The sequence below is a fragment of the Diadema antillarum genome, unplaced genomic scaffold, assembly GCF_040938485.1.
Source record: "Diadema antillarum isolate AM-2024a unplaced genomic scaffold, OU_Dant_1.0 seq00000201_RagTag, whole genome shotgun sequence".
Lineage (NCBI taxonomy): Eukaryota > Metazoa > Echinodermata > Echinoidea > Diadematoida > Diadematidae > Diadema > Diadema antillarum.
The window spans coordinates 603176-623815 of record NW_027271261.1 but is presented as its reverse complement, the minus strand read 5'-3'; the positions used below and the strand labels follow the sequence as shown (position 1 = coordinate 623815).

The window sequence follows — 20640 nt, the reverse complement described above, 5'->3', positions numbered from 1 at the left end:
ATTGATTCTCTGAACACTGTAAAAACATATGTGGCTCACTCCACCTGCTTGTATTGAAAAATGTTATCTTTGTTACACAATCCAATGTTGGGCTCATTAATGCAATTTTTATGTCAATGGCTGCCAACAATCACATTTCCTTTGAATCGAGGGAGATTCTGGAGAACAATTAGGTAGATACTTGTGTGATATATACATCTAACAGGCCAAAAGGATGAAATGATTTCTGAATAAGGGAGGCTGTTATATTCTCTGGTAAGGACATGGAGAAAAAATAAAATCTGATCTTTCATGTACGCTTCTGCAGAATCAGGGATACTTTGTAGATCTGTATGTATAAAGAGTACACACAGCTTTAAGTGAAGACAAATATAAAACAAACACCCAAAATTTACTGCTTATCCTCCCTTTATTACCCTTCAGGAGATTTTGTTATATTCTGGCTATGTTGATTTCCCAATAAAACTCTACATTTACTATTATATACACATTATAAAAATATGAAGTCATCAAATACATCCACGGAATACACAGTTTTGCAACATTCTGCGACCAGGTCAATACTGGTAAACAAGGAAGAGAGTATTACGACACCTCTACAAATTTGGATCTTGCTATATTAATAAAATATGGAAAAGAAAAGCATCATCATTTTCCCTGACATAAACACAGTTTACCCAAGCCTCAATGAAAATGTGTGTCTTCTACCATCAGACCCCACCCCCCCCCCCCAAAAAAGGAACAAATTCTGTTGGCGATACCCCAGTTCCGAGAATATGGTATCCTTAAAAATCATGTGAGAAAGGAAAAATGCAGCAGACTTCGAATACATGGTTACATCTAAGGTTACCGGCACTCTTAACACAAATTAAATTTTCATGTGGTTGTTGCCCTCAGAACACAGATGTTGTGTGTAGACTTCGCAACAAAACGTTAAAGGTGTGATTATGCAATGATCTCCACTTTGTGGACCAACTTATCTCGTCTAACAATCAAGACTGCAAATTAATTCAGGATGCCATGCAACGTGGTAATATAAGATAAACTATGGCATATTACTGTGAGTTCTGTGCTTCTGTTTCATTCAAAACATAGATAACATAGAATCTTACTATATCTCATTACCCTCCCTGCAGCAAGGACCCCATTCACATATCATAAAACTTCTTCTTATTTGCAGTGCTTGCTTCTACTATTGCAGATACATCTGGCTATTTGCCGTGCAAGCTGTAATGACCACAAGTCATAAATACTGTACATCTTACAGCACATCAAAAGTACAGTCTCTGATGTACATGTACACCTGACAGACTTTGTATTGTACTGAAACATCTACTACCATACTCTATATATGGGTATGGATGAATTGTGTTTGGTACAGCAAATTTCCCTGTAGACCTGCACTCAATATAGCGGAGTGCTACATACAGTACACCCTCACTGAAAAATAAATCTTGTTATACAGGTGCAGGGCTACGGTGTAACTTTCTCCCTGATAATTTACACAAGCTTCAGCATTTATCATCGCAATGAAGGCACAACCCCCACCCTAATTTCCCCCTCATCTTTATCCCTTCTTGCGAATGAAAAATGTTGAAACTGTGGTAGAATACAGAAATTGTTGATATCATGGTATATTCAAATTTCTAGTGAAAACAGTCAATTCACTCTGATGTATAACATATCACACTGTAAGTTTTGTTTAAGCGAAATACAGAGAAATGTGGAAAAAACATTTCTCTACGCCTTTTGGGGTAGCTTTTAAACACTAAAATACTTCATAAATGCTTTTTATTTTTATTATTCTATTTAACACAGACAGTAGACAGAATTCTCTATGAATTTGCCATTTCAATGTTTAATATGGTTGTTTCTAAAGAAAACATAACGGTTTGGGAAAGATGCTTCCGTCATGATTCTGCACAAAGACAAGGGTTTGTTTGAGTAAAATATGCAGCACTAGTGACAGTTCTTCAAGATTCAATTGCACCATAGCCCCACACCTGAACATGCAAAGTGCATTCCGTGCAGTCTGCAAGAACCGATTGTCACTCAGTCATGGGAAAATAGTGACTATACCATTAGTGACACTGAATGACTCACAACTCATTTCACCTCTCTGCATCTATGTCACAAAATGATGCTGTTACTATGGCAACCATTTGGGGTCACTGTCTCAATGGGCAGAGATGCTCTCTATGGTGAGCTGCAGCTGACATGTGAAAGGCCTGGTGCCATCGAGGCAGGCCACAGGCCTCTGAACACTTGCAGCATCCCTCAGATCGCCATGGCAACGGACGGACTACGACGAACTCTTCCCCGCCTCGGCCTCGTCGGTTTTCTCCGCCATGATGAGCTTCTCCTCCCGCTCCATGTCCTTCTCGAGTTCCTCCATGATCTCCTCCCGACAGAGGAGGTCCATGACCTCTCCTATCTGCCTCGTGTTCAGAGCGATGTCTTCCTTGGCGATAGTCTCTATCACCTACAGGAAAAACACAGTTGACAACATCTCTTTACATGTACACTGTGGTAGTATTAAGTATCCTTTAGAATACTGTATACGCCCTATATTCAGCAGTCTTATTTTTTGCAAATTGGGACTTCCTGACAATTTCTGTGAGTGGTTAAATTCACGATCGTGGAGTACAGCACTGAATGGAGAAATGTATGCATGCACATCATATTCATGTTCGCATGGTTTTGAATTTGAGTCTAGCACCTGACTCACTAAATTCGTAAAAATAAATATCTCACAAAATATATGACATATAACAGTACAATTGGGTAAATTAAGAGACACAACACTCAACACATAACATTTATTTCAGTTATAATTGACAACATGTACAGTGTAGAGACGAAAAAAAAAAAAGTCTTTCAGGTACAAGAAAACACACTGAAACAAAAACATTCACCAAACTTTGGGATATACTTGAAATTATACATAGATTTTGTTAATATTCATCAATATGTTAATAACAATCTTTACAGCAAGTAAGTTTTGTATGTCCCCTTAAAGCCATATCTATCTCTGACATATAAACTACTATCTCAATCATGACAGCCCTTAAATATTACACTCTGTGTTTACAAAAGCTTCACCTTCTTATGTAATCACTTTAAGCATTCTCAACCATACCCAGTCAACACAGAAGTCCAAATTTTATGAGAACACATATTTGAATAGAAAATAGACATGACAATGACAAATGACTTTTAACCCGTTCAAGACAAGTCCTAAGAACACTCTGGCAAGTGTCTATGAGAAATGCGTGTTACAGCAAAATCAGTGCATCCTCAACAGGTTAAAATTCCACAATTTTCACAACAGACATAGATCCTCAGTTTGCAATGAATAGAATTTCCAGAAGACAATTTTTTTCTCTCTGGGGTTACACCAACCTTGAGGACATCTTGCAGTTGAATAGCACCATCATGGTCTTCGTCCAGGACATCGGCAATCCGCTCTAGCTTCTCCTCATCGGAAACCTTGCCAAACTTTCGCATGGCATCCAGCAGCTCCTCAACGCGGATCATATTTTTCCTGGATGTGTACATTATCAATGGAAGACGAAGAGAACAAGAATTTGAGGGTGGTTTCCCTAATTTACGAGGCATCACTGCCAGATGGATTTTATGCGGCAGGAGAAGCGGGAGTAGAGTTGCAGTGTTATAGCAAAGGAAACTGTGCTAGATAGTTAATATGTACATTCCCAATTAAGATTTACATTTGGACATTGAAGAAGTAAACTTTGTTCCTGGATACATACTCCACTATGCTGCACTACAGATTCCATCCTTTCTAGGCAATATCAAAGACAACCAAAGTTACACCAGCTTGCATCATTCATATACTGTAAAACTCAATATTTTCGCAGCATGGTATTTTTGCAAATTGGAGCCGACGGCCTTTTTTGCGGCATGAAATTTTCGCGAGTTGCCTCAAACATTCAATGCATATAGTGTAGACAAGAACTTTCGCGTGCATTTCAATTTCACGAATCTTGGCTCTCGCGAAATTCACGAAATTAAAATGCACATGAACATTCCTCATTTTACAGTATTATGAAATTCTACAAAACAAACAAACAAAATCTTTGGTTTTTGTTGTCTGTATCACTCAAAAGCATATTTCAGTTTTGCTATATCACTTTTTTTTTTGGGGGGGGGGGGCAGAGGTTGAGAGAATTTTGAGATGTGCTCACAAAGAAATTTGTAAACTTTCTTGAAAAACAAACATTGTAAGAGACACAAGCAAAAATTAAATTTCCCAAATGGGTACTAGAAGTATTTCCTTGTTCCAGAAGAATACATTTCTCAAGTGTGATAACACTTTATACATGGCTTGATATCAGCTGTCGAATAAGGGAATGAAGGAATGAGAGGATTACTTTTTCTTGGAGATGCTCTGCTGCATCTTGGCCTCGAGGGCATCCCTCTCTTCCTCCGATGAGTCGGCATCATCCAGCTCTTTCTTCCTGGCCTCCAGGTCTTCCTGGAGCATGGAGTGCTCCTCATGGAGTGTCTCTCTCTGGGTCTCCAGCTGGGACACGATGCTCTCCAGACGGTTCATCATACGACCCACCTAAAGCACACAAGAAGCGTAACTTTTCAACTCTATGTGTGCTACATTAAAGGTACTGCTTATCTTTGGTAGCAGTGATTTAAAAAATGTTCAAAATATCACATATGACGCATATGTATATCACAAAACATCCTACCATATGAAATTTTTGGAATAAAGCCTAAAATATAAGGAGATATCAGTATTTTCCTCAATAAACCGTAACTGAAGATGGTTTAGTTTGGACACATTCTTACAATAACTATTGTTCACAATTTGTATATATTTAACAATACTTAACAACAATTGCACATATTCAAATATTTACAGTGGTTATTTGCATCCCTTACTCACATTTTATGACTATTTTAAAGGACTACTGCTGGGTTTTTGTTTCATCTGCAAATGATCAATTATGCCTTTAATCTCTCATCCATAGCCGTGTGTTTAAATTTGGGAGCATTTGACTCACTGGCACAGAAAGGGATAATAATTATTTGTAATACACATATTCTGTCAGTTAGGGTGCATGTGTACAGTACATGCATTTAAAATTCTTCTTATCACATATCAGTTACAGTCTAAACATTTATTCGATTCATGCTGTAGATACAAACAGCTTTATTGGTATATCTTTGCTGCCAAGAATGATAATCATATTGACTAGATTTAAACTGCTTTAATTTGAATGTCTCAATAAGCAGTCTTATGCAAATATGCCTTTTCAATGAAATGCTTCAGTACTTTGGTAAGTTTTGTGTGTGTGTTTAAAAAGCCACAAAACAAATTCATAATGAATGCTTTTGTGCATTTTGTCATACATGATGTAATATTGGAAGCCTTTCTTTAATGCCATTTCTGTAATAAGACAAGCATTTACCTGTTTGCCGAGTCGCACTGAAGACTTGGACTCCATCAGGACTGGCATGTCCAGTTCTTCCGTCTCACGTTTCAAGTCTTCCAAATCCTGGTCAAGTGTTAATAAAGACCCAAAAAAGACAATGAGAGAATGCACAGAAACTATATATACAGATGTTCAACAGAAAATTCAAGGTCAATAAAAACAATCACTGAAAGGATGTCCTTGATTAACGAAGCAACAAGACAATAATTGCTGCTGCATACACCCTTCCGCTCAGCTTCAATCTAATATAGCATTTCTCATAACGCCTCTCACTACACAGGCCCACACAATGACTTACATGTAGTCCCCAAAGTTGCCTGAGAGTTTAAAGATGCAATAACCATTCAATACAGCATTACTCTGAATGGCTTTCCACTGCAAAGGCTTACACAAAAACTTTGTCACCCAAAATTGCCTGAGAGTTACAAAAAGAAATGACACCCCACCCTACCAACAAACACACATAAAAATGCTAACACCAAAAGTGAAAATATCACATATTTCATTTGTAGCCCTACATGGACAAACATACCATGGACAATTTGGTTTGGTTTCCTTTCTGAACCTCCCTGCAGACCCTTTACCCTTTCATCCATTCATTCAGAGTAGACCACAGATGGTTCTCACCTCCTTGTACTCTTCCACATCCTCTTTCAGTTCCTCCAGATCTTCCTTCTCCTCAAAGAGGGCGTCCTTCTCCTTTGCGATCTCCGTCAAGACTTCACCCAAGTCCGCCAGGTCCTCTTTGGTTACCTGCAGACAGTGATGCAATCATCCACACAGTCCATTAAGTAACCCAAAGTCTTTAAAAGATAGCAACAAAATTTAAACCAACAATGGAACCTACAAATTATAAAAGTAATACAAAATGTGGTCTTTCATAGGATCTTTTTAATGACATACACTTTAACAGAAAAAAAAAAAAAATCTTTTTGATACATAATACAGTTAAGCACTGCATCCACATGCTTAAACAAAGGGAATAACACACTAGCTTGTCCTTATAAACCCTGCTTCTGTACTTGGAAATCACGCGCATTTTTTATTCTATCCAGTGTCATCTATTATCACACAATATATTTGTACACGTATGCATGTATCCTATACTATAATACTCGAAGTTGTTGTTGTTGTCGCGGCCTTATGTATTTCCTGTTTTATTTCGGCGTTGCTGGTTTCTCTATCTCCTCCCGAGCCGTCAGCTCCGGGCAGTTGCGACCGGTGCCGTCGGCCGCAGGAGAGTATCCTACATCGAATGGCGTGGGTTTCGTCCCCTCTCCGCCTCCGTGTCGACGTCGAGGACGAAAAAGAAAAATTAATTAGCTACATGCATAATGCATTTTTGTGCGTGACGAAAGAGCCGAGCGTTTCAATATTCACAGAACCTGCGCTGGCCTCCTGCTTTCTCGATCTTCCATCTTTTAGCTTGCAGAGACACTGGGGGATACTAAAGATGATGGTGCAGCGAAATCTCTGACATCTTCCGGCGGACGCGCACGCACACACACAATGTACCTCGCAGAACTCTATACACACTCTACACTGTGTGTATATAGTTCTGTGATGTACCTTTGCCTCCGCCTGTTACGTGTACTGAATGTATTGACGATGGTTTCACGAATCTGTGTGTGCGTGACATGGACTACAAGGGCATTTACGTACAGTTCGCCATTATTGGCGTCCCCAAATGAAAACAACGAACGTTGGTTATGTAATTGTATTTTGCACAACTGCAGAATACTATATGCAGCTCAGGTACGTCATTTAGTTTGCTCGCCGTTTGCTCTCAAGTCCGGTGTCATTGTACGCAGACTGTTTAGGACGCGGCTAAATATATTTGCCGATCGTACCCTTACATATCAGATTACACGCGCAGCTGTGTCCATTCGTTTACTGCAGAGCTGCTGTAATCATACATATTCATAAGATGAGCGGACGTAGAGGAAAACCTCGCTTTGCCGACCGCCTATTTTTAAAATTGCAAGTGGAAATAGAATGTGTGGTTCTATGGTCTATCAAACCAAGTTTTGGTGACAAAAAAAGAGGGAGCAAATGAAGACGAATGCAGTGATGTATTCTTCTTTCTTCCATAACATGGGAAAAATATTAAAGAAAAAAAAATACGAGGTCGTGAGAACCTACTCCCACGGGTGCCTATTAAACCTGATGACTATGATCTCCCCCTCCCCAAATAATAACAATGATGATAATAATAATAATAATAATAATAATAATAATAATAATAATAATAATAATAATAATGATAAGGATAATGATAATAATGATATAATAATAACAATAATAGGAGCAATAATTGTAGGCCTAATATTAATTATGATAATGTACAATCTGAAGCAGATGTAGTTCTATATTGATATGATATATCAAGCCAAGTTTTGGTGATTAAAAACAACAAGGAGGGAGCAAAATTATGAAGACGAAAATATCTTATTTTTCTCTCATAACGTGGGGAAAGGAAACATGAAAAAAAAAAACACAAAACAAACCGAGGCCTTGAGACCAGCCGTGGATTCCCGCGGGTGCCCGCGTGGATGCAAGAGCAGGGGGTAATCAAAGTCATAGTGTTAATATCTTCCCGTTTCAACGGGAACAACCTGTGGGCAGAACTTTCGGGGAATCTCATTTGCGTTTTTGGTAATTTTTCCCTGAATGTTTTTGTTTTTTGCCCTGCGGAGGTGGAAATGTGTGTGTGCGTGAAGGGGGGGGGGGGGGGGGGGAGGGGTGAGGGGCAACAAGACAACTGTTGGACTTCAACGGGTGCAAATAACCCCTCGAAACTCAAGTTCTATAATAAAAGCAAGTAGTGGCGGGAATGATCCCTACCAATGGACCGGATCGCCTGGCATATACTACAAAAATGTATTATAAAATTTCTGGGAAGGGTGGTCATTTAGAAGACAGCACAATTAACGAAAGAATGAGAAGACTTTTCTTTTTGTTTCTTCAATAAAAATGTGCAAAATCGTATTATGAGAAAAAAAAATAAAACCCCTCAGACCCGTGGATTTCCACGGGTGCTGCTAGTTCAGTGCATAAAAGTGGAAAACAAATCAATATTCCAGCAATATCTACATATTAATGACTACTATATTGAAAGGGACAGAAACTAAGTCAATCATGATGAAAAAATAAGCACAATCTCTGTCTATTCACTAAATCATTGAGTCAACAATAATTACAAAAATGGACATATCACAGCTTGTTTTGTGAAAACTAAATCAATGAATGAATATGTTCTTAAGTCAAATCCTTCATGGAATCATGGTAGATGTGCTGCAGAAGATGAGGTGGGCACAAAAAGTGAACTAACCTGTTCATCAACTGTCGGAGCAGTGTCCTGAATTATTGGTGCTGTGTCCACCATTGTTTCTGCCAGAATTACCTTCTCAGCTTCAAGCTTCTCTGCTTCAGCCTAACATACCAAAAAACAACCAAACAAACACACAGAAATCATTTAATTCTTGTAATGCTAACTTTTCTTCCTTTGTGTTGACAGTAGAAGATGTTAAGAAATCAGAAATGGACACTACAAGAAAATTGCTGTCATATAATGCAACTGACACAATTTGCATGTTTTATTCATCTTGCATTTTTTTAAAAAGACAATGGATCTGCTCTGTTGCAAAAGATATGCCCTAACCAACATACTAGTACACTGTACTTGGTAGATCTTGTAGAGAGGACAGCACAGAGACGACCAAAATATCATTTTTTTTTAAAATTTGCATTAAGGAAATAACTTTTCTCTGTCTCAGTTGTTTCCTAATAATGTAAACTCGACGTCGAGATATAATTTCCCATCGTCTTTTCTTCAGGAAAAAAAGTGGAATCACTGACTGTTCATGTAAAAGGAAAGTATAACAAAATACTTTCACAACCAGTGTTAAAGTCACACAAAACAACAGGCACTGAAAGGAATCCATAGGAATGCCATGTTGAATGATTGCACCTTTCTGATTTTGTGGTTTTATTGCCACTTGGTCTACAATCAGATGGTCTACTTCCAAGTTTGTCTCACACCACTACAGCTAAACTCACTTGGTCTACTAACAATTTTGTCCAATGCCTGTTTGTTCTACAGTGTACTTCTCACTTGGTCTAATGCCCAGTTTGGCTAATTTTTGTTTCGTTTATTGACCAGATGGCCTAATTGCAATTTTTTCTCCATGGATTTTTGTCCCCATTTTGTCTAATAAACTGTGGGTATTAGACAAAATGGGCATAGCCCATCTGGAAGTAGACCAACTGGTAAAGAGGCTAAGTGGCAATTGGACTACTGGTTGTAAGATGAAACAGGATTAGACCAAGTGGGTTGAGACTAAATGGCTAGTAGACAAAGTGGGAGTAGGCCATGCGATAGATCACCAATTCTATGAACAAGAAACTCTCGATGGAGATGATTCTTGGTATGTCAACTGGCTGCATTGTTCCACTATCATATTTTCCCTCCTCCACACTGACCTTCTTTCTCTCCTGCTCCTGTAACTCCATCTCCTCCCGCAGCTTCTTCTCCTCCTTCTCCTTCTTGATCTGTTCTTCCTCCTTCTTGGCAATCTTCAGCCGCTCCGTGTTGTCAATCTTGCTTCCCTCCATCTCGGCCAGCTTAACCTTGGCCTCATCAGCCTACATACCGAAAACAGAAGATGAAAGAGTGAAGTTAACAAAACCGGGGCTCAACACTAACTTTTTTGGCTCTAGCGGCCCGTTTTGGCCTCTAAAATCTTCAAATTTGAACTTACGGTTGTCTGAAAAAAGAAATGTAGTGGGAGAAAATAAAAGGATATAAACAAATTCATTTGGAATTTAAGATGCGCGATCGGGCCACCAAAAGATAGCCTCTTTGGAATTTTTGTGGTCCAACATTAATTTTTTCTGGCACCGGGCCACCGCTAATGACATGCCCTGAGAACAGGGTGAAGAGAATCACTTTGAATGTACAGTTGTAATTTGTATTCCTCTATGGTATGTCAATGTACTGTTATATATGGAACAATTGGTGCCATCTTATAGTTATCGTGGTTTGCATATTGTCAACAAACATGACTATGCAACAAGATGAGGGTGCGCTTACCGTTTCTGGTGGAAGGGAGGCAATAGTAGCCTGGAGTTGGTCCTCAGTGGACAGGTGTTCTGGGAGGTAGAGGGCCCTTGAGAGCAGCAGCAGGGACGTGGGGATCTGCTCATCGATATGCAGCTCTAGCCACTGGAAAGACAAGTAAGTATGTTTTTTATTAAACATTTCCATCGAGATGAAGGCACTCTTGATAAGGAACACAAGCAGAAAAAGAAAATCCACGACTGTAATCACAAAGCAGGAGGGCGGTAGTTTACACTCTATTCTTTCAGAAAGAAAAAACACACAAATATTCAAACAAAATGTTTTTATGATTGTGCAATCACAATGGGAATCAAAAGCTAATGAGTAAAGAGGAGAAAAATTATATTCAAATGCGAACAAGAGTGACTTGTGCAGTCCCACCACCACATTAAGTTTTGGTCTTACTTCATCCCATTTACACAATACAATATAATCATACAAATGAATCTTTTTTTTTCTAATTCAAATGTACACAACAGAAAATAAATCAGACATTTCATGCCCATTGTTACACAAATATAAACTGAGCAATTTATTGAATTTTATGAATATGCAACATATCAAGGCGAAACATTGAATGAAATAATATAGTTACATAACTTGATAGATAAATAACAAAGAACAAGATTGAATGGCAGTGACGGTGATACAATGTAGCTAGAGTGGTAGTGAGACATGTTTGCAGTGTACACTGTATATCATCAAGCTTCGAGTAACACTGTCCGGGGAATTATCATTCCTTCACACTTCAGATCATGTCCCACATTATTTACAAAAGTGTCATCTCGTTCTTCCTCTCATGTCTAATGACTGGCACAAAATACCAGGTTTACAACACGAAAAATGTAAGCAACCATCAACATTCATTTGATTATGAATCAATAGCATGTAAGATCAGAAGAAGCCAAGTGATAGTCAAGTTGTCACATTACAAATTACATCGAATGAAATCAAATTACCTGTTCCAGCTGAGACTTCAGTCTCTCCTTGGGTACCCCCAGAGCCCTCATCCCCCTGGCTTGGCAAGCAACCTGAAGCTCAGCCTCTGTCAGGGAGTCAACACCTTCCTTCTTGATCATCTGTGGCAGGGTAAGACAAGGGGATGCTGATTTTATTCCAAATCTTCAGTACTAAAACAACTTAGCGTAGGAATCATCTTTTTTTTTCTTCTTTCTTTTCTACCTTACAAATCAAAATGTCTTACTTCACATATAAGTACATTGTGTTAATGAGGTAACTCTCTTAGGAACTTAAACTGGTCGCAGGAATACATGTAAGCTCCTACAAAATAACAGCATAGAGCTGATAGTTTGTTCCCACAAGAGGTCACTTGATCAAAAGATGCAAACCCAGATCCTAATTGTCATCATTGTGAACATTGAGAAAGCATACAAAGGAAGTCCACAACCTTTCATAGAACTGAACAAGACATTGTTTGTTTTTTTTTTCTTTCCTTTCTTCGGTATGTATAGCTGTCGACAGTTGAGTTGACGTGACTTCTCATGTCAGCCACATTTCCAATTTTGTCAGCTTTTGGTAAATCTGTGATTGGCAAATTCACAACTTTTTTTTTTATAGAAAAAGGAACTGAAAAACTTGTTTATACTTCATTAGTACCAGTAAGCTATCAACAAATTCTTTGCTATTTGGACAAGCAGTCACTGCTTTATAAATTCCAACACATACAATCCAACAGTCAGCTGCAAATCTCATAGTTTGAAAAGAAATGTGTTGACACACATTTCTAATTTGCATAATCTCATTTGATTTCCAGTTGGATCCTGTATCATGTTCAAGATAAATGTGCTGATGTAAAAGTATCTTCATGGTGCGGCACCAGTCAATCTTCAACCCGCAAATTCACACTTACCAATGGGTATACACCAAATGGTAACCCTATGAATTTTCATGTAATAAATCTAATGTATCGTTATTTCTAAGCTTTCCGATTTATAAGTGAAAACATAAAGACTGTATGGTGTTCGCTTTTATGCTAACAAGAAGTTACATTTACTTTTGCTGAACATTGTATATTTCCCAACAACAATCAAAACTTCACAAGCACAAGCCACTTTTAACACTCAGCATAGTAACCTTGACAGTCCTCTTACACTTGCAAAAAATGGTTATTCTGAATTATTCACAATACAATGACAAAATACTTGTAAGCACAGCCAGCACAGCCAGCTCTGCACCACCCAGACCACTGTTATCGGTATGTTTTTGTCAGCAGTGCCAGTCAACACTAGCTGACCTTTTATGAGCTAGCCACACCTGCCAGACTAAAACATCATGTGAGCTCGCGGAGCAAAACTACAAAGAAACCATTAATCCATAACATTCCCTTTGTGTAAAGACAGTGGGGCGAAACACACTCCTGTGCATGCCTCTTTTGACTGCAAAGGATTACGGGATGTTCAGCACAGTACTGAATAATCACAGACACCCGCTCGGGTGGAACCAAAACTTTTTAACTCATTCAGGAAATTCATAGGGCGTATAGCATAAATATGTGGCACTTGTGAAATGAAAGTATATCTAGCACAATCATGGAGAAAAGGGTAACTGATCAATAATGAGTTGAGAAAAAACAGGAAATGTTATTAACAATTATTAGACTGAGGTTCAACAGTCCCATGCTATAAACCTGAGCTTTGACTCAATCCTGATATCTATCACAAACACTTTGCTGCCAGCAAAATGTATCAGACAGACATAAACCCATAGCTTGCAACATAATTCTGACTTTCCTTTTTACCCATCTTTGCAAATGGTTGGCAAATTGGTGGTACGTTGATTCTACCTGAATTACCACACAATACCTTTAAATGCCCTCCTACAATGTATGATGGCTTTTTTACTGTGAGTATACATAACCATTAAAGAAGAGTGTATTTAAATCTGCCTCAAAAAAGAAAAATCCTTCAAGGGTAAACTTGAGGAAATACGCTACTACGACTTCTGAGGAGGCACACCATACTTTCATATGGACAATCTTCTTCTTATTTTCTTCCTTTCGTCTGAATAGACTGCTCTAAAATGACTTCAAACTTTGCCTGTGACTGCCCACACATGGCATTAACCAAAGCACACAATTCAAGCTCACCAATTCATTATCAGAACTAGAAATGTCGCTATGGCGACTGGTATGCCTCCGCCATAATGCATGATTCTCCTAATAGGTCTAGATAGTACATGTGGACAATGTGTGATTACATTTTCACAAACTTGGCAAAATATTAAAATGACAAGTTTGTCACAAATGTGTTGAATGTTCACATTCCTTGACCTAGGTTTAATTGGATAAATAGGAGAGCATGTATTTGGGATTTAAGGACTTTAACTTGACTTTGACAAATTCATATGTTTATGCATTGAGTAATTTTCAAGGTATGGAGAAAAAGTGCAATTTCTGTATTGAATAGTAAATTGTTACCAGTTTCGTCTGGCCTTTGACCCTAAAATTCATAAGATAATCACTGTCAGGCAGAACATGCATAAATACAATAGATGTAGTATGTTTCAAGATAACTTGAGCCACTTCCGAGATATGGAGGAAAAAAATCAGTTCAGCACTTTCACTTGATCTTTGACCTTTTGACCTTTGAGGCAGAAACAAAAGAAAAAAAAAACTTTCCAGAGAATCTCTATTAGGTTATACAAGCATACACCAAGTGTTGCATAAACATGAAGGAAATAATAAAATTTTGAAGTGTTGCCCTTGACCTTTGACCCCAGACCTTTGACCCCATGAATCCTAAATTCTCTAGATAATCACTGCCAGTCAGTACATGTATATATACTATGTTCCATGAAGATACCTTGAACAATTTCCAAGGTACAGGGAAAATGGAGTTTTAATATTTTACTTGACCTTTTGACCTTTGACCTTTGACCTCATGACCCAAACTTTCACCAGAGAATCTTAATTGGGTAATACAAGTATACAATAAGTTTCATGAAAATATCTTCAGGCATTGCACAGATATGGTGAAAATAGTAAAATTTTATGTATTTGACCTTGACCTTTGACCTTAAGCATGTGCACCCAAAAGTTGATAGGCACAACCTCACCCCCTAATACACATACGTGCCAAGTTTCATTAGGATACCTCAAAAGGTTTTGATAGTTACCTTGTCCACAAAATTCATTACGGACGGACGGAAGGACGGACGGACGGACAACCCGAAAACATAATGCCTCCGGCACCACTTCGTGGCGGAGGCATAAAAAGAAAATGGCACAATTTACTGCCCCACATCTGCATGAATATATCAAGCATTTGACACAATCTAAACAGCCTGGCACTGCTGTTGAATAGGGCTGGTGAGGTATGGGCCTACCTTATCGTCAGCCATCAGGGACCTGAGCTGCATCCTGAGTTGGAAGCGGAGAAAGTTGTTGGTTCCGATGGTCTGCAGCCGAAGCAGACTGTTGAGGGCTCTCAGCTGGTCTCGAGACAGATTATCCAGCGTCAGCTCGTCTTCAAAGAGCTTGGAGAACTTCAAAATTTCCTCGTTACTGGCTTGATCGCCGGTGTCCCTAATCTGTGACAGACATGACAGCAGTCACAAAATATGAAAAATTTGCTGTCTGCCAATGCAATACTGTAAACACTGACACTTTTGCGGTGCATTAATTTTCACATATTACACATTACTTTTGGCTAGCATGAATCCCCAAACCCACAAGAATAGCTTTACAATTTTGTCTACACATTCTAAATGGGTTGACAATTGCGCACCGCAAATTCAAGAACCTGTGAATATGTTTTTGTGCCACTCAGCACGAAAAATTAATTGCATGAAAAAATCAACGTTTACAGTATTACGACATCAGATGTCGGCTCATCTTCAAAGAGCTTTGAGAACTTCAAAATTTCTATTATACAATCAGTCACAAAATATGCAATATTAGCTGTCTGTCTACATCTACAGTTCTGAAAAATCTGCTCTGAGAAGTCCACATAGTACGGTCTTTCCCATGCACACTTAAAGGGATCGTATAGTTTTGGTTGAGACCTAATTTCAGGTTTCTAACATTTTTTGGTGAGATAATGAGAAACCTCTTATGAAATATGAAAGAGCATGTAATTCCATGAGGAATTCAACGTTCATTTGATGAAAATTGGTTTTGAAATGGCGGAGATATCCAAAACAGAGCAATTCTAATAAGTGTGGGACCCACACTTTTTTACGATCGCTTTGTTTTACTTTGTTTTTGGATGTTTCAGTCATGCCAAATCCGGTTTTCATCAAATAAACTTTGAATTCCTCTTAAAATGGTATGCCCTGTACTATTTCATAAGTGTTTTCTTGGTACCTTGCAAAGAGTGAAAAGCCCAATTCTCATCTCCACCAATACTGTTAAAACCTCCAGACAAGTTCACCTAAATTCATACCACTGTGCATGATGTCATAAATCTGAAAAAAAAAAATAGTTGCAACAAGAAAATAGAAGCCTGTTGTACCATTCTGACAAATCAGATTGGGCAATCTTCCAGCAAAGGGAAAGGGCAAATTCCAGGGGTAGCATTACACTTGCATGACACATTATAACATGCAGCTGGAAAAAAAGATGCCAGTAAGTATAGCTCACCTTTTCCATGAAGTGGACAAACTGCTGGGCACTCTCTGACAACTTCTTACCCTTCTTGTTGTGCAATGCTGTCTCTTCGATGGTGTCCTGCAAAAACTTTGCCATCTCCAGCTTCACTCTCAGCTCCTTTTTTAGACGCTCCTCCTGCAATTATTCAGCAGAATTCAAATGCATTCCTCACTGGTAGAAATATTGGCCAGAAAAAAATTGCACATACGCAAAAAAAAAAAAAAAAAAAATCACAGCGATGTGAAATGAAGTTGACATGCTATCCTTGCATCGAAAGGAAAGTGCTGTATACTGTCAGTAAAAGTGGATGAGAGATTTCCATAACACCTTCACTGCTTAATTATCTCACACAATCCTATAGTACAACAATTTTTTTTTTTTCAGATTAATAAATATTCACTTGCCCAACATAAGCATGGGATGGTCGTATAATAAATGGCATCGATTGATCTTTGAGTGGTACATTTATAATTGCACAGGGACTACATCAAGTCATGTATAAAAAATGTGTGCTGGTGGGTCCTTCACATTAGCTTGCAGTCCAAAATGAGACTTCAATATAAAATTTATGTACCATTTCACACCTTGCGCAGCTTCTCAAAGAGTACTTTAGCTAATTTGCTTATGTATGTGGGTTTTTTGTTTTTTGTTTTGTTTTTTAAACTGCAAAAGAAAGCAGCTACACAAAAAATGATTCTGATGTTCAGGAAACTAGTATGATTACCTTCTTTGACTTGGTCTCAAAGTGACTTGGAAGCATGTTGGGGAAGAGTTTCAGTGCCACAGGCAATAAAAACTCCATAAATGGAACAATGATGAAGACGCTGAATGGTACCAGACGGAAGAGGTCTGACGCAGTGCGTGTGAACTGTGGGATGCAAAGACAAGAGCAACACAAAGACACTTAATATAGAACTGGTTAAAAACAAATGACGGAAGAAGGCAGGCCACTGTCTGGCTAGGTCATAACAAATGAGAATGATATCGATGGTTATTTTAAAGTATTGTACAGGCATATTTTTTCGTATAGTGTCGTACGTTGAAACTGGTTAGTGGCACTGGAGCTGAAGTGATTAAAACCAACTGATTACAACATCCACAGTTCTGTTGCAATGAAATGAAAATAGCCTTCTGAGCCAACAGAGGCAAGCTTTGCTTTTAATTACAATTCATAAGCACTACAATAACTTTTCATATTCATCATGTTGTAAACTACCTAATGCATACGTATTGTACATTTGAATTCTGTCAGAAGTAATGCACTAGCCACAGCAACCAATTTCCTTTATGTAGCCATCTGGTCAATGAATCTAATCTAATACAGTCAAACCTGTCTATAGCGGCCACCCGCGGGAGACGAAGAGAGTGGCCGTTACAGACAGGTGGCCGCTATAGACAGGTTTAAAAATCTAATGCGGGAAACAAAATCTATGGCCGCTGGCTGTGTTACACAGGTGGCCACTATACACAGGGTCTTTAATAGGGCTTTTCTCTCGGGGGAGATTGATCAGTGGCCGCACGCAGCAGGTGGCCGCATGCGGCAGGTGGCCGCTAAAGCAGGTTTGACTGTACTTGATTGCTTCTAAATCACACATATCAATCAAAGGATGCATATATTATTATTTCTTTTCAAATCTTGGATTCCACCACTTTACCTGTCTGTATTCCCTCCTTGACAAGGAGCCACCATTCAGGAGCTCCCATAGATGCCTGGAAGCGATGGTGATGTCAACCCAAAAGAGCCTGAAGCCGTTGACGTAGTGCATGACCTCGTCTTTGATCCTGACCATCAGAGGTTTCTTTGGAATCATGATCACCTCAGGTATCATTGTTGGAATCTCCTCCACCCTCGGTGCTTGCTCCATTTGCTGCTTCTCGCCCTCTATCTGTTTCTCCTTCTCCTTCTTCTTTTTGTCTTTTATCGCCTTCACCGTCTTCTCGACCTTGGACTCGGGGTCCGCCAAGTCGTACAGCTGGGCTGACTGGTGAAAGTCTCGTACGCTGTTCGACACACGGGCGCACAGCTGGCGCTGGCTCGGCTCCAAGAAACTGGCATGATGAGATGAATAAATATCTGAAGTGACCTTTGGACCCCGGGATTCCCAGCCATGGAATGATGAAGCTGCCTTTGAGATTTCACTAATATTTTGCGTGAAATGATGTCTGTGTAGTAAACATGTTGAGTAGTACCTGGAAGTTATGAAGTGGAAAGGGAAAACAGTAGTAAAGGAAAACATCACTTACCACAGAGAATTGTTGCTACAACAGTTATAGAAATTACATAAATTGTACCTGCATCTACATAATGTACAGCATCAAAATAATACAGAGGGCGATATTAAAGATAAAGAAATTTACATAATTTCATATCTACCTTTACACTTAAATACAATGTTCAGAAAAAACAGTTTTATTTACTATTTACACCTAAGTTCAGTGGATAGAAGCTAGAACATTAAAATTAAGCTTACCCTTTTTAGATGATAGCTCTATGATGCATAAAGGTGTCAGACAAAATCGTATTGCAGTTGAAATCAATGACACTTATCACTTGTAACATGACTACCATTGTAAATGGGGCCTGAGTATAAATATTAACTCTTTAAATGTATTTGTCTTGAAAATGTGTGAGACTACAAACATATTCATACACAAACAAAAAAACACATACCTTGGACAGCTTAGTAAATGATGACCATTACTACTGTAGGTTTGACATTGGTCGTGACCTAGAGTGTACATAGCACCCTGCCTAGGACACCAAACCAGACCTGCAGGAATTACAAAGAAATGAACAGAGAGACCGGAACATTATCAAGGAAGTGATCAAAATGTATCTTATCTGAAAAAAAGTAAAAAACAAACCAAAACAAAACAAAACAAAACAAAACTCTGCACAGGATGTATTCAACTACAATATGGTCTGCAAAGTATCAGAAATATGCAATTCCAGGAATTACCCAAGAATGTTATACAGCTGTACAGTAGTAGCAAAACACATTCACAGTGTTTCAATTCTTTGCAAGTAACGCAACCTGCCATTTCCACAATCTTAAAGGTACACTTCAATGACTAATAAATCAAAGTTTATTCAAGATCGTGTTCACTTTAATGTCTAATACACATGTAGATAAAAGTGTATTCAAGGTGAATACATAATATGTGCTCACTTGCGGGATTGTATCCTCTGTGTATTCAGACAGTGTTCTTCTGGGTTTATTTATGAATGGTGATCTCATTAATTACAACAGTAAAAAGGCATTGCATCCTGCAGATTTTTGCAACAATACCTGGCATGCTCAGGCTCTATTCTTGAAGTGAGTGTCACTGCAATTGTATAGTAGTTAGTACCTCCCCTGAATTATCAAGAGACTTTTGATGCAACATTGCACAAAAAAGAAGAAACAATACCTATTGTATAACTATTGCACCTATTATACCTAGTGATTCTTTGTCGTATAGCTATTATAGATCTACATTTACATGTACATCTGTATTTCATTTTGAAGCTGGCATAATTGTTATTAACCAGGGAACATACTCTTCTTCCATCGCACTCAGATATATTGTATGTCTTTTGTATAAATTAAGTCGATAAAAAGTGACTGATAATGACATGGGTGATACTAACTATACACAGCCCTGTTGCTGTACACAAGTGTGCTTTGCACGTGCATGGCGTCTGGTCAGGCTAAGGTGATACAAAACTGGGAGATAGAACTGCATTAGCACCCATAAATGTGCATGGCCATACCACAATGTGCATGGCCCTTACCACAATGATTACTTGCCATTTGCTGTAAAACCAGAATTTCATTAGTAGCACGAAATTTTCGCTAATTGCCACTGCTCAGCAGTCAATGCATGCACATCTGTAGTGTTGACAAGAACTTCCGCATGCATTTTCATTTTGCAAATCTTGTTGGCTCCTCACAAAATTCACGAGAATGACATGCGCGCAAAAAATGTCTGGTTTTAACGATACGTGTATACAGTATCAGGTACAATATTCCTTTTGAGTCACTCCAAGTCATAGAAAGTTGTATGATGGGTTTGGATGGGCGATGGCATCAACTTCCAGGAGCTCCACCATGTTATATTGTTATACAAATGATGCACAGGATAGAGTGCGTTAGTGGAGATGTAGCGCTCGAGGGTATTTACAATTGTGAAACATGCACGAGGCGAAGCCGAGTGCATGTTGCACTACATTGTAAATACCCGAGAGTGAGCTGCATCTCCACTAACGCCACAAAATAATCCTGTGCATCATTTGTTTTATGAAATGGGTCGAAAACTAACAGCATTTTTCACGTACCTTTATGGGTCAATACCAGTCAAAGAGTCAAGATGTCCGAAGATGTTCGTCCCAAACATTTACGCACGTCGCACTCGGAAATCCCGCACATATAAGTAATGTATGTATAACTTACGTACGCCACACA

At 38.7% G+C, this 20640-nt stretch overlaps 1 protein-coding gene across 1 annotated transcript; it reads right to left on the bottom strand.

The window, feature by feature from the left end:
• Positions 1–448: 448 nt before the first annotated feature.
• On the bottom strand, positions 449–19492 carry LOC139728788 (mitochondrial proton/calcium exchanger protein-like). The gene is made up of 15 exons (XM_071639728.1): positions 19486–19492; positions 18867–18966; positions 17851–18385; positions 16920–17063; positions 16187–16330; positions 14932–15135; positions 11547–11666; positions 10561–10692; positions 9947–10112; positions 8800–8891; positions 6096–6221; positions 5445–5531; positions 4392–4585; positions 3403–3544; positions 449–2482 (listed from the first exon to the last, which is right to left on the bottom strand). The coding sequence occupies exons 1-15, from the start codon at positions 19490–19492 to the stop codon at positions 2303–2305; spliced, it is 2373 nt and encodes a 790-aa protein (XP_071495829.1). The 3' UTR covers positions 449–2302.
• Between the last annotated feature and the right edge of the window lie 1148 nt (positions 19493–20640).